This window comes from Tachypleus tridentatus, chromosome 9 (assembly GCF_004210375.1).
Source record: "Tachypleus tridentatus isolate NWPU-2018 chromosome 9, ASM421037v1, whole genome shotgun sequence".
Classification (NCBI taxonomy): domain Eukaryota; kingdom Metazoa; phylum Arthropoda; class Merostomata; order Xiphosura; family Limulidae; genus Tachypleus; species Tachypleus tridentatus.
The window spans coordinates 66012863-66036285 of record NC_134833.1 but is presented as its reverse complement, the minus strand read 5'-3'; the positions used below and the strand labels follow the sequence as shown (position 1 = coordinate 66036285).

The following is a 23423-nucleotide window of genomic DNA, read 5'->3' as shown; positions in this document are numbered from 1 at the left end:
ACATTCTATATGAAGAATTAGTAAGTGGAATACAGGTTACACAGAAGTCTTACGCAAAGAATGTGAAAGGTTACATTTGTATAAAATCTGTATGAACCTATTAATATAAGACAAGATACTCTGTGATAATTCAGAATACAAACAAGTGACTTGTGTGTTTTAATCAGTAAACAACATATTGTGAAAAACGCATGAAAACATACCGCATCTATGATAGAGTCACGTTAAAATAGGATGAACATGGCGGCCAAACACAATAGTTATTTATTCACTTTTTGGGTTTAATTTACAACATTTTGTGGCGCCCGAAAATATGTTTAGAGATGTTCCAGTTTTTGCATGTTCTACTCAAGGGTAGAAGTATCATAGTTCTTCAGTTTTCATTAGTTACAGAATCCTAAGGTAACAACTGATATCATTAAATAGCTAACACACATATATCAGTTAACAGTAAATAAATGTACATTTGTGTTGCACCTGACGAAGTATCATCCAAGAAATTAAGCATCATCCTCGAATTGGTTTTCTCATGTGAAGTTGGAATAATACACCATCAAGTAATTTGACAATAGAAACAGTAGGGACTACCATGTATATGTCTGCCAATACTATATTCACACACAAAAAATATATATAAGCATTGTAAAGTGATTTTATTTTGAGGAACATAGTAATGTTTCACAAGGACATCAATTTGTTTTCTTGGTATATGTTGGTCACGTTTGCTGATCCTGTATGGAATGAACACTTGTTGTATGTCCGTTTCTGACACAAAGCACATCATTTACTATGAAGAAACCAGTATCTAACTCTCAACATATATTCCTGAACAAACTCTACAGCAATAGCTCCTATCTATAAAATAAATGTATTGGCTGTTATTTGAGAGTGTTTATTCCCTAAAATAAATAACTTAAGTTTTTAATGTTGTAACATATATACATATATATATATACAGCTTATATATTTCATCTATTGTTTTGTCAGAGCTTTTATTCTGTAGAGAACCTCAAAAGAAATTCATTAGTCTAAGAGAAGACGTAAAGGTAACCTTTATGCACCACGAAAATAGCAAATTTATCCATTACTATCCAAACAGCAAATTTATGTTTCTAGACCGTAGAATGGCATTACTATCTAAAATAAGTTTGTTATAAACATTAGTAATAAAACGGAAAACCAAGAAAACTGTAATAACAGCTTGGTAACAGATGATGTCAAGGTCTCACCATAGTTATCTTAGGATGATCAGTAAAGACTTTATCTTTCTTTATAATGTGACTAAAAAGTCCGCTTTCTTTGGTAGTAATGGACTATTTTCAATACTAGCACTATACATTTCATAACTAAATATATTTTTATACGATAAAATTTAAACTCTTTGACAACACCGTCATTTATAATTAATTGTTCCAAAAATCTTAACGAAACCATCGCCAATTCATGATGACACGTGCCAGTGCAGTCCTCTAGTACAACAGCGGTAAATCTACAGACTTACAAAGCTAACATTCGGGGTTTGAACCCTCGCAGTGATTAAAGGATACAGCTCACAATAGCTTTGTTCTGACACAAACAAAACGTCAATTCGAAGAACATATACAAATGGCAAACAGTATAAAAACATTTGTGTAAGTTGCAAGGAATAAGTTGTACTTGCTTCAAGTTACAAACGGTTGTAGAAACTGTCATGACTGATCCACGAGTGTGACTTCATCACTTGATAATGTTATTAATATCATAGTTTTAATCACTCGATAATGTTATTAAAATCTCAGTTTTCATTATTCTATAATGCTATTAATATCATAGTTCTCATCATTTGATGATGTTATGAATATCATAGTTTTCATAACTTCATAATGTTATTAATATCATAGTTTTCATCACTCGATAATGTTATTGATATCACAGTTTTCATCACTTGATAATGTTATTAATATCAAAGTTTTCATCACTTGATGTGAATTTGAACCACAAATCTATATGTATGTTTGTTAAAAATGTTTATGAATGAGTGGTAAAGTGGATTTTTAAATTTATTTGTGATTCTTTACCTAATTTACCTAAAATGGTTACATAATTTAACCATTTTTTTTAATTTTTTCAGAAACCTCAGTGGTGTGACATCGCTATGATAATTTGAATGCATTCAACTGGATTATTGTTATATTTTCTTTCAACAGTAACAGGTAGAAAACAGGTTCAAAGTTGTCACCATTCAACTGTAAACTTAATATCAGGATGCATTTGGTTAGGTTAAAGAATAAACTGCAAACAAATTAAAATGTTAAAAATTTATAATATAATTTATTATAATTATAAATCAAACATGTTTTACCTTTATTAAGTCATAGCTAAGACTATGATTTATCTTGTCCATGGTTCTATCAGATACTTCAAAACTATTATTCTGTTGAGAACCTTATGGATTTCCCTATGTGTCTCATACAACTCTACGTTGATTACAGATCCGTCAAGAACCCTACAGCCATTTGTTCTCGGTACGAGTCTCCTTTTCTGTGATGAACGCATTATTGGATACATGTTATATTTAGATATATAATATAAGAAAAGCAAACTATAAGTAATAATTTAATAATGGTGATATTTTAATATTGCATTATAGTGTTTATAGTTTTGAAACACAGATAATATTTTTCTAGTTAAGCTATGTACTTAATCTAGAACATTTTAAAATTTCTTTTGTGTAGTGTATTGACCACTAGTTGAATATAGTTCATTGAAAGTAAAACTCCTTTTAGATATATATATATCAAAAGTATGGAAAGGACCACTAATTTCGAAATACTGTGTTTTTAATATTTTTACTTGGTTGGAAGCGCTTTCAGATCTTACATTACTCTTCAACCAACCTAGTTAAATACAATACATACAACTCGTCAGGAAAACAAAAATGTGTATACAATAAATACATCCTATTAAAAATATGCTAACAAAGATATAAATACATTTTATATTACTTCCAATCCATGAACAGCGTGATAATATAAATAAAATAAATATAGTTGTATCATTTAATAACCATAAAAATAAAATGTAAATACAACATAGCAAGACACAAATGAAATTTAAATTCTTTATACTTTTTTTAATGGAATACCTCAAATAATAAATGCTTTTGTCAATCATCACAAGACCAAAATAGAAATTAAAAAACGAAAGTTTTCTGTAATATGTCATTGTCTCTCAAGATACGCATGGCCAGGTGGTTAAATCACTCGACTCGTAACCTGAGGGTCACGCGTTCGAATCAACGTCACACCAAACATGCTCGCTTTTTCAGCCTTGAGGGCGTTGAAATGTACAGTTAATCCTACTACTCGTTGGTGAAAGAGTAGCCCAGCAGTTGGCAGTGGGTGATGATGACCAGCTGCCTTCTCTCTTGTCTTTCACTGCTAAATTAGGGACGACTAACGCAGAGAGTAAATCCGCAGACTTACGCTGTACCAGCGGGGAACTGTGAGAAAGATACCAGTATACTGAAATTTTTGAAACTTAACAAGAACACACAACAGCTATACAAAGGTTGAAGCGAGTTATATTGAATATATATTTATGAAATACACTGATTACGTTATGCGTAAATGATTTAGATTTTGCAAACAAGCAAATCACTCTACGTTATAAATTCTCCGTAGAACATATTGTATCAGATATATGTTCTGATACATATGTTTTGACGATGTTTGGTGTTTTCTTCTTGTACGTTGAGATATACTGTGCAAAAGAGGTAAATGTGTCCTAGCCAAATAGCGACGGTCACAAATTGTGTCATTGAACTTATGAATAAAAACTTCTCCATTCGTTCCTGTATAAAATGCATACAGAACCTTGACTACAGCGATATATAAGCGTACAAAGTAATTTTAATTCCTTATTTTAATATAATATTTTCTGTGAATTAGTTAGTTGTTCTGGTATGTGAAATGGAATATAACTTGCTCAACGATGTCGTTAATTTCGCTCTATCTGCCCTTTGTTATTTTTTAAAGATAACATCTGATATGATCTGTGGAGTTGTACACAATAAGCTATCTATGCTCTGCCCACCATAGGTATCGAAACCCTGTTTCTAGCATTGTAAGTACGTAGACATGGCGCCGTGCCACTAGGGGGAGTAAAAGATGGAAGACTGAATGAGCAGGAATGAGAGGGGTCGAAGTGAGTGACAACGATAAACAAGATGGTAACTGTATGAAAGGACAGTACAAAATATAGGACTCTGGTAGAAAGCTGACAGATATTTAGATTACCTTCTGTATATATATTTGATAGGTCTTATAAAAAATTGATAGGTGGGTAGAAAGCAGAGAGCAAATAAGTTTAGGTAGCTTTGATAAGTGTGTCGAGAAAGGTATTGACAGGCTGATAGATTGATATATATATATACATAGTTGTGTAGACTGCTGATAGCAATGTAGATTGTTGGTAGATGTGTATAGTCCTGTAAAGATGTTCAGATATCCGATAACTGTGGTTTTGGGTGACAGGTGTTTGGATTGCTGGTAGATGAGTAGATAGGTGAAAGTAAAATAGAAAATTGTGTAGGGTCTGGATAGGTTGTTCAGATATCTGATAGTTCTGCGGATAAGTGAACAGTTATACAAATGGCTTTGTTTTGTTATCATTTAAAGAGAGTGAATTAATCAGATGACGTATAGTAATGACTAACATGCACCAATATTCTATAAAGGTCTAATATATTTAATGTAAATATTGAATATGGTGGATGTATTAAACCCTAAATTTTTCACCTGCAGTAAGTAAGAAATTCATCATTAGGTACATTATTGGAAACAGAGAAGTAAAATGGACTTTCTCAGTCAGATTTTAATAAAATATGAATCACAAAGATATAATTTCTTCGAAAACATTTTTCATTTATTTAATACTCTTATGTTCAAAACACAATAGTTTGGGTTTTCCAAAAATCAAGAATAACTTGTTACATGGAGCACCAAGAACCTAATTCATCCAAATTTTCCTAGAATTTAGTAACATCATAACGATAGCTGGGGGAATATTTTATATGCAATGTTATCAGCATACTGTGAATAGTGTTTTAGCTACGTGAGTGAAATGAGGGACTGGTCAGTTTATTCACACATTGACTTCACCATTAACTCCAATATTACCATTAAATATCACAACTGTCCTTAAAGCTGTGGAGTCAACAGATACATCAACTCAGTGTATAGACCACCTCAGGGGATCTATTCTGTAATCAGTTTTCACCTAATGCCTCATCTCCATGCGACCCGTAAAAACTAGTCACCATTATCAGCAACATGGAGAAACCATGTTTCAAAGATGTTCAAAACAATTTACTTTTTCTGCGATTCCTGCGCCTCTGATATAAGACATCTCGGAGACAACAACTCACAAAATAATGTAACTCGCAGAAGACATAAAATTATATAAAAAACGTGTGAGTTAACTCATATAACATATTTAAACAATCACAAATCACTCAAGAAAATACACAATCACAAATAAGGCTAATTAATGTTTATTTGTTTTTCTTTTTCAGATCTGGGCACAGGACAGGTAAAACTTTCGGCGCCTGTCCTGTGAAAGTGGGTTTTTGTGGGGCCTTCCCCCACATCCAAATCTAAGGCATTGGATCTTTAGATCCCAGCCAAGGCAACACTAATGCCCAGCCCTGAATCGGGTCGTTTGATGTTGATATCTGCTTGTTGGGTTCCGGCCTGGCCAACTTCTTCGGTGCCGCCTTCGTGTCGCTCCCCACTTTCTCACCCGTTATTTTTATATTACCCCACCGAATTTCATCACTTTAAACAAATAAAAGTTAAATATTGTCAAAATCCCAAGTAAAATTAAATCATCTTTCATGTGAGAGGACGAAGAGGAACCACAACGTCCCTGACCACACCTGTTGGAAAGAGAATTCTTCAGACTTTTCTCTCTTTAAACTAAACCCCAGCCAAGTTCGTTTGCGTTTGCGAGTAAGTTAACTTCACACATAACTGACCAGTGGTAAGGCAAGAAAATATTGTGTCTCTTCCACGTGCTTCCCATGTCTTTGATTGAAAACATATATTATGAATACTGATGGGGCGTTATTTGATGTTTAAAACTGTTGTTTATTTCACAAAGTTAAGAATTGCGTTTCTTTCTATTTCATGTGTTTCTTGCTACTTTCTGTCGAAATAACTTATGATGAGAAGAGTCTACATACGTGTCTGAAGTTTCTGATATATTTTTTAACTTTTCAAACACCTTTGTAAACTCTTGTCTTCAATTGACAAGAAAAACAAATGTACGTGTTATTCCTGGTAAGAATATACTATCGCACGAAAGACAATTCATAGTATGAAGGTTATATTGTTAATATATATATTTATCGTACAGATATTCTTTAAGAATAACTTATCGCTGTTGCTACATGTGGTACTTACATGTCTGTTTTGATTGATAAAACAGTACTATTGTTTAACGTTTCTTATCAGTGTTATATTTATCTGTGATAAAATATTCATGCTTAACATATGAGTGAAATACATATTGAAACCATTTCAACTTCGTGCCAAGGATAAGGGCTTGTAACATATATAAAAGTAACCAAATTTATGTATTAGATAATTCCTGATGGAAACTCTTGAGAATTAGTTATCGTGTTGAATAAACATTTAAAACATTCATAAAACACAACAGCACCTACCATCAACTCTTCAACCGTGTAATGAGATTTTCAGTCATGCTAAAATCACACCCAGCATTCAAAAATTTCAAGAGCAATTATCTTTGAACTTGCCCTTAGACTAAATAATTATTTCCATAACATGGACCGCCAGTGTTAATGACTCATTTATTTAATTGTAAAGAGACCCAGATGAACCACTGGCAAGATTATGGACTTATAACATGTGTACCACAAACCAAGAATGTCTTCCATTCAGGCAAAACTACAGGTCATCTTGAAGTTTCAATATATGAACTTACGGGAATGTTGGATAAAATGGATAGAAAAGTAAAGTTCCTTTACAATGTGTGATACATCAATATAACGAACAAACAGGACAATATATGTAACTTTAAAACTCTTACTGTTGTTACGTCTTAAATTGAAATATTGATATAGAAATATTGCTAATTTAAGAAATATCCTTCCTTCACTAAACAACACACAATCTTCTCACATTCTGAAACTGTTCTAATCACTTTTGTTACTTATACGTGTCAAGCATGCCGGAATGTTAACGTACACTAGAGGACAGTCACGAAATTAATCAATAATTTCAAACAACAGCAAGTATTGTATTGTGCAAACAAAATTTAAACTGAATTGTTTGTTGTGTAGAAAATAAAAAGTCATACACTTAAAAATAATATTTCAGATAATATTCAGAATACACATCATACAAATGCTAAATATTATTAACAGCGAATTGTTTGGAATGTAAAACAAAAACCACTATCTTATAATTTCAACTGATAAAATTCACCGATAATGTTAAAACTAAACAAAAATTGTTATCAGTAAAATTTTGGGAGGTTGGGAAAGGAGCAAAGCTATTCAAACTCAGCAGCTGAATTGTTGGGGCAGATCGTACTCTTCAGTTCCGACGTCTGTGTTTATCTTTAACTTGTGCTGAGCTAATGGTTAACGAACTTGAATACAGAAAGCAAGTTTCTAAAAGTAGATTAATTCTGTAGCTGAGCTCAGAAAATTCGTTTTCCATTTTTATTATAGCCCACCAGTGGCTCAGCGGTATGTTTGCGGACTTACAACGCTAAAAACCGAGTTTCGATATCCGTGGTGGGCAGAGCACAGATAGCCCATTGAGTAGCTTTGTGCTTAATTCAAACAACAAAACATCATCATTTTTACGATAAGCACAATAATGCTAATTTAAATTTATATTCACTATTATAGAAACTCAGACTTTGTTATTCTTACCTTTCAAAAGATATGATGTATTAAATATACATGTTTCATTACTTGCAATTAATGTTAAAATATCTGATTTAGGAATAACAAGAAGGAGAAGGACTTATAACGTCAAACAGATAACAATTTACTCCAAAACTTGAACTGTATTAAACATAAATTTCACGGAAATTTATTAAAGCTGTGATATGTTTTACGTGCTCTAACAGAGTGAAGCTTCGACAAAAAATGAAAGTGTAAAAGAACAGATGTGAGTCACGTGATATTATATGAATGGAAGTCTCATGATTTAGGAAGATCACTCTGTTATTGGTTTGTAGCAAACACGGTTCGTCCAATCTATGAAAGAAACTTGCAATGGTTGGTGGAGATGGTACTAACTAAGCTATCAAATTTATGTTAACTAGAAATTAATTTAAACTATTGGCTGAAATATGTTGAATAAATGATATAAAAAGGGTTTTCTAAACTGACATTTTCATGAAAACAGCAATATTGTCAACATGAAAGTTCTGCTTGTAACTCTTGTTGTCCTCGTAAGCCTGGCGATGGCCAAAGGCAACACTATAGATATTGGTTTGCAACTGATGTGTAGTAAGTTCATTTTCAAAATTTATTACCATATAAGATATAATTAATCGTATTACTTGAAAAAATAGTATGTTTTTTTTGTAATTTACCATAAAAAACAAAGCAACAGAAACTAAAATAAAATATAATTGAAGTAAACTTTTTTATGTGCACAAGAACATTACGATACACATGAAAATATCAAAATTGTCTCTTTAATGACGTCACAATTTCCAATAGCTCTAAGAATTCGAGTCAGATTAAAAATACTTTCACAGAATATTTTAACTGTATTATACATAGACTTCTGGAATTATTTCATTAAAGTTCTACACTTCTATTTACGTCTAATTGTTAAGATCTATAATTAGGAGAAAATAGTATTACTTCTTCCTTCTATTAAATAAAGTATTTTTTTACGTAGCGTTGCATGTAACACGACGAAAATATTCTTCTAAAGTAAATCAAATACGTATTTTTATGCAGAGACGAATAAAGAAAAGCCTGAAAAAATGAAAGAGATAAAGGAGTGCGATAAAAAAGTATTTGGTAGAAAGGCACCTGAGGTTAGTGTTTGGAGTGTTATAACAAATCATTTTTCTTTAATTCATTATGATTTTTGGAAACAATGTTTTATTTTATGATTGGCAGATATTCTCTTCAATATGAAGACTTCTTGATAAACGAAAGGTACTTAAAATTTCATTTATATTTAGGAAGGCCAGGCATGGCCGAGCGTGTTAAGGCGTGCGGCTCGTAATCTGAGGTTCGCGGGTTTGCATACTCTTCGCGCCAATCATGCTCACCCATTCAGTCGTAAAGGCGATATAATGTGACGATCAATCCCACTATTCGTTAGTAAAACAGTGGCCCAAGAGTTGGCGGTAGGTGGTGATGACTAGCTGCCTTCCTTTAGTCTTACAATGCTAAATTAGGGACGGCTAGCACAGATAGCCCTCGAGTAGCTTTGTGCGAAATTCAAAAATACAACCAAACAATCATATGTAAGGTTAGTTTGACGCAATAAAAATAAATGTTAAGAATGAAAATTTATAACGACAGTATTCAAATATGTTAGAAAAGTAGTTAACGTTATTTCTGTACTTCAACATCGTGAAAATTATTCATAAATTGTTTAAAATTTGGTTTTAAAGAACCAGAAGAAAAGCATAATTTAAAATTGCTAAAATAAAATTTAGAACAATTATATCGTTCTTAACATATAAATTTACGTTTACTTTTAAATGTCACAAAAAATGTAGAATGTGATATTAACGTGATGTAACAAAAAGTGTTTTTCATCTCAAGCTTCCAGATGGAGTTGAGACTTGTAAAAAAAATATAGTTTCTGAAGACAAATTGGACGAATTTTGGAATGAAATCTGTGATGAAGGACAAGAAGCGAATATGCAGGTGATGATTAAATATTATGAAATTATGGTTTAAACTCTACTTGCGTAATCAAAATTTATTTTAATATGTTGTACGAAGAAGTTAAGTTGGAAACATATCTGTAGAGTTCAAAGAGCTCATTTCTTTTATTTGTCAAGTGTGTTATAACCTCATTGTTATATAAAATTACTAGTTTCTCTGGAGTACGGAAAAAAATAATTTCGTTGTTGTGGAAACTACATCGCCTTCAGAATGAAATTTGAGACTTGTGTCACTCGAAATGTTACGTATAGCTTCAACCCTAAATACGGGTCTAAGTCTTTTCCATTTTAAACTATCCTGTTTTGAGAATATAAACTCGATACCCTATCCAAAATAGCTCAGTTTTAATTGTATTGGAGTTGTATTTTATAACAATTATTATATTTTGTAAATCCAAAAGTCCTTTAAATTTTTGATTTTAATTAAGACTTCTCTGTAATACATGTAAAATGGAACCTCTCATATCTTAAAATTTTATAGTCACTATTGTTTTTCAGATTTTGTGAAGTCAGTTTTCGAAAGTTCTATTTAAGCTTAATTATTTATCTAATCATACTTAACTATTAATTTCATTAATGACATTTGCAACATCGGAGAAACATGGTATTAGAAGGGAACTATTAATTTAGTTAAAGATAGATATAATGGTAGGAAACTTTGATATTACAATATTACTATTAATTCGATCAAGCATAGCCACAAAAATGTAGAACTGTGATATTACAATATAACTATTAATTTCGTTAAATGTAGATACAACAATATAGAACTATAATATTAAAAAAAATCTTGAAATATCTTCTGCAGGACTCTATTTTTATGCATTCATAATTCCACTAACTTATGTGTGAAATGAACCAAATGCTTGAAGTTGCAGTAAACTACTGAAGAATAAGTTATGTGATTTATACCTACCGTATATAAAATTTACTTTAAGTCTTTAGACAAATACAATTTACAATTTTGAAAGCTTTTTCCTCTTATAAAACATTTCATAACATTAAATCTTATTTATCTATTTTTGCAGCAATTCAAAAACTGTATCGCTGACAAAATTGAAGAAGCTGGGGAGGATTCAGAATCTTTACTCATTGCAATAATTAAGAATTGTATCTGAAGACGTAAGTTAATACGGTTAATATGTACTAATATTTTAGAAACAAACTAAACAACTACCACTGAACTACGACATCTTTTGTGCTAAAAAGTGCATAAACATTATTATCTATAATAGCATCAAAAGGGTTATACTTTCAAATGACCTAACGCGTTGCATATCGAGCGGTTGGAGCTTATTGTAACTATCCACATATCATGAACTTCAATTTAAGTGAAGTATATCATGCGTTCAAAAGAATATTATGAACATTTTCATTAATTAATCTATTTAATGTTTCATATTTCATATTTATTATATTTTCGTGGTATAGAAAGTTATAATAAAATTATACTTTTATTTTCCAGATTTTTAATGTTATGAAATTATATGGCTATATTTTAATATTTCTACTTCAGATTTTTGTTTTAACATGTTATTACGAAGATAACAAAACACTTATTAAAACCTACATTTCCTTACATAGTCTGATAAAGTACTCCACAGTTAAAATACTATGACGAAATGACATAGTTAACTCTCGTTATAAGGCTTCAGTTACAGTACATTTTAGGATAGTAATTCTGAAACAATTATTTTTATATGTTTGATGTACACCAAAGAAACATATGTTGTATTTATCCCTATACACTTATAACTATATAGCAACACTTTACATTAAGGAATGAAATACATCACTGGAGAAATATTAAACACATGTATCAAATTTAAACCAATTAATATAATGAAACACAAATATCTGTAATAAAATTACATTTTGTTTAATCCAACAAAGTAAACAGTCTCATATAAGAAACAGTTTTAAACTTTTTATTTTTATGGCTTCCAAACTAAGGTGCATACGTTTATGTGGTCGAAATATTAAAAAATAAATTATATCGTTTATTTTTTAAAATTGGTCACTCGTTTGTTATTTTCCCCCATACTTCGTATTAATTATTCTGACTGATATATGATGCAATGCATTTGTTTTTGTTCTGAGTGAATTCACGTTAGAATTTAATTATTTTAATGTTTATAATTACAGCTTAGACGGATTACTCAACAACTGATGCGGACCAACATTTACATATTACTTATGATTTAATAATCTGAATCTGTTGTGATTTCCTTCTTTTCGGTATTTGTTTAACAGTCTAATACTTTCATCTGGAAAATAAAACTTTATAAAGCAATAAAAGTGTTGAATCCGAAGTTGTGTTGGAGTAAAGACCACAGTATGATATTGTTATCTCACTTAAATACATGTTGTGGTTTCTTGGATACTTGGCTCCGAGGAAAAGAACCCACTGTTGATTTTTTTTAAATTAAAAATATATTGTGAATTACATTTACACAAAATATTTCAATGAGGAAAACTGTCTTGAATTTCGAGTGTTTAAAAGTGAAAATGTGTTTTAGAAACTTTTTAAAACCAAAAACAAATCTTCGCTATAATGGTCACGTTTGTTATTAAAGAACTTGTTTGTTTGTTGTTAAGTGCAAGGCTAAATAATGAAATATCTGCGACCTCACCACCAAAAGTATAGAAACCCGATATTTAGTACCTTTAAAGTAGTTTGAACTTGATTACAAATCTGGAATGACAGATATTAAACCATTGACAGCTAATTCGCCATAGAGGGTGCAGACGTCTCTGACAGTTGATTTCAAGTGTGTTGTATACCGTGTACAACTCGCAAAACACGCAGGTAAAGCAATTGCGACCAAAGAATGAAGCAGAAAAAGTCATTCCTGACTTGTTAACGCGAAAAACATAGACTGGAATGTCGAATGTTTATTCGTAATAATGTTATAAGGGAGTAGACGTATAAATGTAAAAACTGAAACGAACAAATTTTAGCTTTATAAATAATACTTATATTAAAGTTCAGAAAGAAAAAACAAACTTAAATTTGATACAACGTGTACAAGTAAACTATACAATATGTACAACTTAAGCTCGATGTAAAACATAAAAACCTTCTTTTGTATACGCACATTATGTCACCAGTTTAACATTTACCGTGAAAATAAATACTGATGATGTCGGTCTTCTGCTGAAAACTAAGCTAACTTTGTTCATACATGTTATTTAATAAAACTGTTCACATTTCAAACTATAGTAATATAAATTTCTTTAAAATATCTATTGTTAGATTTTCTATCTTGGGAAAATTATGCAACATAACTATTAACTTTTGTTTACTTTCTCATTTCTTATGTACAAAAAATGTTATAAATACAGAACATAAGAATAATCATATCTTAATTATTTGCCCCCCGCTAGTACAGCGGTATGTTTCAGGATCTACAACGCTAAAATCAGGCGCTCGATTCCCATCGGTGGGCTCAGCAGATAGTCCGATGTGACTTTGCTATGGAAAAAGACATTCAAACTTAACTATTTATAAAAATATACTAACCAAAGTGAGAAATAAAATACAGTGACAATTACTAAAATTATCTCACCCTTATCTTTACATGAACTATTTAAATAACTGTTTGTAAACTATTTCCTTGTGTGAAAATAAGATATTTTTATTCACATCCATAATACCCTTTGCCCCCCGCTAGTACAGCGGTATGTCTCCGGATTTACAACGCTAAAATTAGGGGTTCGATTCCCCTCGGTGGGCTGAGCAGATAGCCCTTTGTGGCTTTGCTATACGAAAAACACACACACACATAATACCCTTTACCGTTTGTAGGCCCAGCATGGCCAGGTGGATTAAGGCGTGCGACTCGTAATCTGAAGGTCGCGGGTTCGCATCCCTGTCGCACCAAACATGCTCGCCTTATCAGCCGTGGGGGCGTTATAAAGTGACCGTCAATCCCACTATACGTCGGTAAATAAGTAAAACCAGAGCTGGTGGTGATGACTAGCTGACTTCCCTCTTGTCTTCCACTGCAAGCCCTCCTGTAGCTTTGCGCGAAATTCAAAAAACAAACGAAACCAGCTAAAAAATCGAAATAAAGTTTCGCAAACCAGATATAAAATGGACTAAAATTTATTATTTAGTACTGATAGTTAAAAAAAGCAGTAATAATGAGCATGAGAGTTTGTCAATAGGAGTTTAATAGGTTCATAAGGTTGTGTTTTATACTAAATAACCTGTTGTGTGTCGGAATTCGCACGTATCTCTACAAAGCAATTCTTAATTTTTTAGCTGATAGCGTAAAACTGTGATGGCTGCTCAACGCCATCTAATACACACTTTGACTTCTCTTGAAGAGCATCCATAACCTTAATCCTAGAAGGGAGTGCGCTTTATCTATATAACATGGCACAAGGAATGCCATACAACATAAGCACGTGTCAACAGTCAGAACATTGTTTCACTAAGTGATAATACAAAGATACATCTCGCTTCACTGGATAATATCTTCCTGTAATAAGAGGGTATTAAATGAATGGTCCGACTGATTGTGTACAGGATACTCTTGGAAGATGTTTGATAACACGTGTCACTATCAGTTGCACTGATGAACTTGAACTAATTCGGATAGACGGGTTAGCTACGTTGTCCCAGCAGTTCATTTATACACTTCTATAATCATGCCTTATCGACTAGGATTTACAATAGTTAGTGAGGCGATTATACGTTTTACTAATAAATATTTTCTGAAACCTTTTAGAGTTAATAAGTCTGCACAATCAATACTTATTTTCCTTGAAATATAACCTTTGAAAATCTATGGACATTATTCAATAACAGTGGTTATGCTTTCTCACACACATAAAACAGATACATACGTTTACCCCTTAACTGTTTTAGAGCGATAAAATAATTAAATCATATAAAGAAATCGTTCACATTTCACCCCCAAATGTTTATGTGTGTAATTATGGAATTATTGAATCTTTTCTATATTCAAATTTTTACCACATGCCACGAATTTTCCTTCCACATACAGAGCCTATCTCTTAAAATTGTTATGCTAAAATAGATTTTAAAAATATTTATTATAAGACATAACTGTTTAGTTTTAAAATGTTACTCATTAGAGCCAAAATTAAAATATTAAACATTGAATAATACTATTTTTATCATCCTGGTATTTCAGCGATAAGTCTGTAAAAATAAGGCTGGGAATCATGCGTGGTTCAGTGATTAACGTGTCGAACTGTAAATCCAAGGTTCTATTTTTTGCGTCCACTTGCCGCAAAAGTAAGTAATTAATAATAAATCGCGACTCGCAAAGGGTCGTAGGTGAGGTGCGTTATAACAGTAACACCGTATTCTTGTTATTCAACTGGAGTAGTCAGCGTGGTGGTGGAAAGTAACTTTCTTTAGTCTATTAATCTGAAATGAGGGAAGGCTTAACCCAAAACCCATCTACTGATTTTCCGCAAAATTCAAAATAAACTTATAAACCTAATTATCGTGTTTTCACACCATAGTTGGGTACACTACAGATAGATGATTATACTTAGCAATACAAAAAAAAGCTATTTTTAACACTTCTTTCCGTAATGTGTTTACGTTGAGTATTATCTACATTTATCCAAATCAAGATAGTGAGTGAGTTACAATCGATCCTAGTGGTACAGATATGGTATACTGAAATAATTAATGCATGACAGGAACTATTGGTTTGCCCACCAAATGATCCAATGTTCTAGCCACAGTTTGCAAGATAAAACGTTACCTACTTTTTTAACTTTAGAAGCGTTAAAACTCTGAAGGTAAATCATACTGGTCACTTAGGTAACATGTGCTGTTAAGTTGTTGTCCTTTCTTTGATTAATAGTTCTAAATTGGGATAACTACATTTGTACTTTAGTATCTCTGGCCAGTGTTTCACATATTTCCAATTGAAAAATACCAATTCACCAAACAAAAATCTTATAATCTACCATCTAGGCTTCAGAATATTCTCATGTTAATAGATTATCTCGTTTCCTGTTTTAAATTTACGAAAAGAAAATATATGAATGTTATACTGATTATTAGTGTTGTTAAAAATAATCAGTTGCTTCTTGTAATTATATGTGAATTAAAGAAAGTACTTAAAGTTCTGGTCATTTATGTATGTGGCTTACTTCAAAGGTGCTTGGTCATTTATATTTAGGGAGGCCCAGCACGACCAACTGGTTAAGGCGTTCGATTGGTAATCTGAGAGTCGTGCGTTTGATTCCCAGTCACACCAAATATGTTGGCTCTTTCAGCTGTGTGGGCGTTATAATGTGACGGTCAATTCCACTATTCGTTGGTAAAAGAGTGCCCAAAGAGTTAGCGGTGGGTGCGTTTGATTCCCAGTCACACCAAATATGTTGGCTCTTTTAGCTGTGTGGGCGTTATAATGTGACGGTCAATTCCACTATTCGTTGGTAAAAGAGTGCCCAAAGAGTTAGCGGTGGGTGGTGATGACTAGCTGCCTTCCCTCTAAGTCTTACCCTACTAAATTAGGGCCGATTAACGCAGAGATCCCTCGTGTAGCTTTGCACGAAATTCAAACAAACCAATTTTGTTAATATCTTTTTCTTAACAGGAAGAAAAAAAAAAGAGATATTACTGTGATGTTAGAAACATGTGTAACTTTATTTTGTTGTTTTCAAAGATAAATTTAATTGACCAAAATAATAAATTGTTTATTTATTGTACTCTCTACTGTTGTGTTATACAATGTTATACAAAGAAACTGAATGGTACCTAATAGAAATTTTTTTTTCACTTCACCTAGTTAGTGTATGTTTTTATATCATAGTGACTATAAAGCACGTTCACACCAGCAATACGTTTGTTAATTTACAGCAACGTAAGGTAAGGAGAGAGTTCTAGAGAGAAACATTAACGATATATATTTAACTTTAGCGGTGGGTGGTGATTGCTAGCTGCCTTCCATCTTGTCCGTAAAATATCCCTTTATAATATATAAATTCTTCAGTGACGTCGAGAAAACCCAGTTGTAGAGAAATATATATGAAAAAACGGCTCGTTTGGGTTAAGAAAATATTTCACGTAGAGGAATGAACAACGTTTTGACCTTCTTCGGTCATCGTCAAGTTCCTTTGTCAGGGTAATTTAGGAGTGTAACATAAGAGGAAATGCAGTTAGTCATCAGCACCCACCGCCATCTTTTGGGCTACTATTTTACCAACGAATACTGGAATTGATCGTACATTATAACGCCTCCATAGATGAATGGGTGAATATGTTGAGGTATAACAGGGATTCGAACCCGCGACTCTCAGATAATGAACCGAGCGCCTTAACCACCTGGCCATGCGGGGCCCTATATTATAGGTATTATGTAGATACTGGATACGGTGGTGGAACTGTTGTATATATTAGCCGTGGATTAACATGTAAGTTTAATTTTAAGTCAATTATTATTACAAACTATATTGTTATGATACTGAAAGGTGGAGTAGATTTATAGATACGTTGGTTTCGCTCAATGATAGTATTAATTTAAATTGTTCTGTGTATTTTTGAGTGATTTAATTTTTTTTTCTTTACTAGATCCAGACTACAACTGAAAGAAATCATGTTTCTCAATTAAATAATTTGATGTCTGTGATTAAAGCGCTCTCTTATATTAACCAACCGACTAGGTGTATTGGGACTGCAGTATCAACATTCGATAATATTTTTACAAAATATTGCAGTGTAGTTCCGGATTTAATCCGTTATGATGTTTGTAATCACTATGCATTATATTTATCTTTTACTGATTTATCAAATCCGCTTACATTTATAACCATTCAAAAAGACTTATTAATGCTGACACTCCAAATAATTTTATTTCTAGTTTAAGTTCTGTTAACTGGAACCATCTTGTAAATGGTTAATTTAATGTTGATTCACATTTTTCAAAGGATTTATAATTTATCTTTTACATTTGTTGAAACTGTGAAAGTGAATAATACAAGGGGTACATCTTGAATGACAACAACATTATTACGTAAAATAAGAAGAGAAAGACATAAATAAACAATAGAAATATAAAATGTAGTCATCAAATGCTACCATTAAAAACACAAAGAGAAATGTGTAATTGTAGTGCACTACTGGGCGTGACAAAGTATTACGCAAGGTTGTTCTTACAAATATCTCAAAAAGTATATGTTTGATATAAATGAAATTTATAAAGATTAAATATCATATTATTATAGACAACTTGTACAATTATCATTAAAGTTATACGAGGTTTGCTAACATATCATGAATTACACATTGACAAATTATTAAGTAAATTCGTGACATGTGAGTGTAAAGTCCAAATATAGTTGTTGTTAAATGTAGTATAAAACATAAATGAAAAACTAATCTTTAATAACCAAATTAAACCAAGAAGCCACTTAATACACAATGATCAGAAGAAACTTATTAATTAATTTATTTATATAGCCACAATTTTTGTCATGGCTTTGATGAACCTATCATCGACAGAATGGTCACTTTTGAATGTATTTTACTTTAACATTGTTCCCCGCTGGTACAGCGGTATGTCTCTGGATTTACAACGCTAAAATCAGAGGTTCGATTCCTCTTGGTGGGCTCAGCAGATAGCCCGATGTGGCTTTGCTATAAGAAAACAAACACATAAAACACATACACGTAAGGCCCGGCATGGTCAGGCGTGTTAAGGCGTGCGACTCGTTATCTGAGGCTCGCGGGTTCGCAAACAAAAGCACACACACGCTTTAACATTTTTTACAGATGATAGTACAACATTCCAGAGATCATTATTTGATATAAATTCCTTCCACAAGCACAAATCGCACGGTTCATGATACTCCACAGGTTCTATGTGGGGTTTAAATCTGGTAGGGAGGCTGTCCATTCCATAAGCCAGTTATTTTTGAAACCTAACTTTGAAAGGTAATCCATAGTACCACCAGCAGCATAAAAGTGACTTTTCGTTTGAATCCTAAATATTTGTTCTTGTACCGAGGTTCTCATTTGTCTTTAAAAATGTACTATAGGCTACAGGAATCATTTTTATTCTAAATTATTATACTAAACTCAACTATAATGTAATGTATATGTATAGTCATTGTTTTGTCCGTCTATTTACCACTTTAAGTAAACTAATAATGGTGTCATTATATTATCAATTCAGTGATAATCATCTTTGTAACACGATATTCAGATTGCGCTGAAGAAGGATTCTTGTAATTAAAATGTTTTTTCAGTCATCTTCGTCTTTGTTATTAAACTTTTGTTTTCTCATCAAAAGCACGAATATAATGGTAAAAGCAAGTTTAGTAAACATTTTGTACAAACACGAATTCCACCGTCACTGATGTATACTAATGGAACAAAGATTATTACAAAAATAAATACAAATAACAATCTCAAATTAAAAGAATTTCAAATCATGTGAAGGTTGTTTGTTATTGAGAAAAGATGACATTTGTTAAGTTATCAATGTTTCCTTTATCAGAATCAGAATTTCAGTAGTAAGTATTCTAAAGTTCATTCTTGATTCTTCCTACAGTTTTTATTGGTATTCTCTGAAGTTCATTCTTGATTCTTCCTACAGTTTTTATTGGTATTCTCTGAAGTTCATTCTTGATTTTTCCTACCGTTTTTATTGGTATTCTCTAAAGTTCATTCTTAATTCTTCCTACCGTTTTTATTGGTGTTCTCTGAAGTTCATTCTTGATTCTTCCTACCGTTTTTATTGGTATTCTCTGAAGTTCATTCTTGATTCCTCCTTCCGTTTTTATTGGTATTCTCTGAAGTTCATTCTTGATTTACATGATTTCTTTGGTTTAATTTAGAACATTTTATGACGCCTAAAAATATGTTTAGAGATGTTCCAGCTTTTGTATGTTCTCCTTAGGGATAGAAGTCTCATAGTTCTTCAGTTTTCATTAGTTGCAGAATCCTAAGGTAACAACTGATATCATTAAATAGCTAACACACATATATCAGTTAACAGTAAATAAATGTACATTTGTGTTGCACCTGACGAAGTATCATCCAAGAAATTAAGCATCATCCTCGAATTGGTTTTCTCATGTGAAGTTGCAAGACTACACCATCAAGTAATTTGACAATAGAAACAGTGGGGACTACCATGTATGTCTGCCAATACTAAATTCACACACAAAAAAGATATATAAGCATTATAAAGTGGTTTTATTTTGAGGAACATAGTAATGTTTCACTAGGACATCTATTTGTTTTCTTGGTTTATGTTGGTCACGTTTGCTCATTCTGCATGGAATGAACACTTGTTGTATGTTACGTTCTGTCTGAACTCTTTCGTCCCTTACACCAGCAGAGTGATATTTTGATACATAGGTTACAGTAGATGTACGACGTTAGAAAGCACGAAGATTGCACGAATAAGCTGCATCCCTACATCATAGAATAACCTCTAGTAGCATGGCTTGAATATGAGTCTGAGGACGTGATTGTGTCGTCACCTCTGATTTATAAGAATTCAGGATACCAGCCATTTAATTGAACAAAGCACATCATATACTTTGAAGAAACCAATATCTAACTATCAACATATATTCCTGTACAAACTCTACAGCAATAGCTCCTATCTATAAAATAAATGTATTGGCTGTTGCTTGAGAGTGGTTATTCCTTAAAATAAAATTCATTAGTCTAAGAGAAGGCATAAAGCTTACCTTTACGCACCTCGAAAAGTGTATTGGTTAAAATAGTATTTCACTTTAACTGGGAGCGCAGCATTGGTGACCAACTGAAATTTACAGTATTATGGATGAGCTACTGCTGCAGTATTCACTTAAACAAACTTGACAGTTCAATCAGATGTCTCATTCTATCCCAATAACATATTCACGTTTCTAGACCGTAGAATAGCATTACTATCTAAAATAAGTTTGTTATAAAACATTAGTAATAAAACGGAAAACCAAGAAAACTGTAATAACAGCTTGGTAACAGATGAGGTCAAGGTCTCACCATAGCTATCTTAGGATGATCAGTAACGAATTTATCTTTCTTTATAATGTGACTAAAAAGTCCACTCTCTTTGGTAACAATGTACTATTTTTAACACTAGCACTAAACATTTCATAATTAAATATATATTTATACGATAAAATTTAAACTCTTTGACAAGACCGTCATTTTTAATTAATTGTTCCAAGATGTTAACGAAACCATCACCAATTCAAGATCACACGTGCCAGTGCAGTCCTCTACTGCAACAGCGGAAAATCTTCGGACATACGAAGCTAACATTCGGGGTTTGAACCCTCGCGGTGGTTATAGGATATAGCTCACTATAGCTTTGTTCTGACAAAAATAAGACGTCAATTCGAGGAATATATACAAATGACAAACAGTTTAAAAATATTTGTGTCAAGTTTCCAGCGGTTGTAGAAACTCTCATGACTGATCCACGAGTATGACTTTATCACTTCATAATGTTATTAATGTCAAAGTTTTCACCACTGGATAATGCTATAAATATCACAGTTTTCATTACTCGATAATGTTATAAATATCATCGTTTTCTTCACTCGATAATGCTATTAATGTCGTAGTTTTCATCAATCGATAATGCTATTAATATCATTGTTTTCATCACTCGATAATGGTATTAATATTATTGTTTTCATCACTCGATAATGCTCTTAATATCATAGTTTTCATCGCTCGATAATGTTATTCGTATCATAGTCTTCACGCTACATAATTATAATCAATCCATAGTTTCTATGATTTGTTGTTAACACTGTTTAAAACAATTACATTTACAAGAATGTCGATGAACGTTTGTATTTTTGTTTTATATATATAGTCCAACTATTTTCCGCTGGAAGGTTCTCGTTCAAAAACAAGTCTAGAAAATATTTAATTAGTTAGTATACGAAGGTTTCTTATTGATTTATCATGAACTGTCACTTGTTACAGTAGATTACATGATGAACAGAAATTAAAGACAAGAAATCAGATCCAACAGGTACACCTATAAATGTTTGGTTTCTTTTATTTTAACAAAATAAATTTTACTTTTTGCCTCGTTGGTATTTTACCGTTAATAATATTAACCTTTGAGAGGCTAGTACAGTCATTAAAGATGTGTACAAAACTATCAGCTATATTCATCATGATAAATACTTTGTTGAATTTTCACAATGAATTTGAAATACAGATCTATATGTATGTTTGTCAAAACAATGTTTAAGAATGAGTGGTAAAGTGGATTTTTAAATTTATTTTTGATTCTTTACCTAATTTAACCATTTTTTATTTTTCAGAAACATCAGTGGTGTGACATCGCTATGATAATTTGAATACATTCAACTGGATTATTGTTATATTTTCTTTCAACAGTAACAGGTAGAAAAGAAAAGAGGTCCAAAGTTGTCACCATTCAACTGTGAACTTAATATCAGGATGCATTTGGTTAGGTTAAAGAATAAACTGTAAACAAATTAAAAGTAGATTAATTCTGTAGCTGAGCTCAGAAAATTTGTTTTTCATTTTTACTATAAGCACAATAATGCTAATTTAAATTTATTGTCAATATTATAGAAACTCAGAGTTTGTTTTTCTTACCTTTCAAAAGATAAGATGTATTAAATATACATGTTTCATAACTTGCATTTAATGTTAAAATATCTACTTTAAAAAATAACAAGAAAGAGAAGGATTTATAACGTTAAACAGATAACCGGTTACTCCAAAACTTGAACTGTATTAAACATAAAGAGTGTTTATGGGACACTTAAGAATATTCATACGGTTCTCAACAGAACAAAACTGTACATATATATATATATATATATACACCATTTAATATTACTTGTTATTAGATTAGTACCTTCACGGAAATATATTAAAGCTGCAATATGTATAACGTGCTCTAACAGAGTCAAGACTCTACAAGGAATGAAAGTGTAAAAAAACAGATGTGAGACATGTGATATTATTATGTTAATAGAAGTCTCATGATTTAGAAAGATCACTCTGTTATTGGTTTATAGAAAACACGGTTCGTCCAATCTGTGAAAGAGACTTGCGATGGTTGGTGGAGATGCTCTAACTATTAAATTTATGTTAACTAGAAATTAATTTAACTTATTGGCTGAAAAATGTTGAATAAATGATATAAAAAGGGTTTTCTAAACTGAGATTTTCATGAAAACAGCAATATTGTCAATATGAAAGTTTTGTTTGTAACTCTTGTTGTCCTCGTAAGCCTGGCGATGGGCAAAGGTGACACTATAGATGTTATTAAGCAACTGATGTGTAGTGAGTTATTTTCAATATTTATTACCATATAAGATATAATTAATCGTATTACTTGAATAAATAGTATGTATTTTTGTAATTAACCATAAGAAAAAACAAAGGAACAAAAACTGAAATAAAATATTATTGAAGTAAACTTCTTTAAATGCACAAGAACACTACGCTACATAAGAAAATATACAAATGT

At 31.8% G+C, this 23423-nt stretch overlaps 1 protein-coding gene and 1 long non-coding RNA gene across 4 annotated transcripts in view; one reads left to right on the top strand and one right to left on the bottom strand.

Annotated features, from left to right (window-relative positions):
* LOC143225346 (uncharacterized) overlaps positions 1 to 23423 on the top strand; it is a 38939-nt gene that overhangs the window by 12151 nt on the left and 3365 nt on the right. The window contains exons 1-5 of one of the 3 annotated variants that reach the window (XM_076454568.1): positions 8372 to 8530; positions 8993 to 9072; positions 9815 to 9919; positions 10968 to 11061; positions 12085 to 12251. In XM_076454568.1, the coding sequence (XP_076310683.1) occupies positions 8440 to 8530; positions 8993 to 9072; positions 9815 to 9919; positions 10968 to 11057 (366 nt within the window). In that variant the 5' untranslated portion in view covers positions 8372 to 8439 and the 3' untranslated portion in view covers positions 11058 to 11061; positions 12085 to 12251. Of the gene's footprint in view, positions 1 to 8371; positions 8531 to 8992; positions 9073 to 9814; positions 9920 to 10967; positions 11062 to 12084; positions 12252 to 23423 lie in introns of those variants that run through there. The other 2 variants (XM_076454570.1, XM_076454569.1) reach the window with 2 other exon arrangements.
* Positions 289 to 8133, bottom strand: LOC143227126 (uncharacterized). The gene is made up of 4 exons (XR_013014896.1): positions 7946 to 8133; positions 3125 to 3481; positions 2342 to 2520; positions 289 to 855 (listed from the first exon to the last, which is right to left on the bottom strand). It is a non-coding gene; the product is annotated as an uncharacterized LOC143227126 (long non-coding RNA).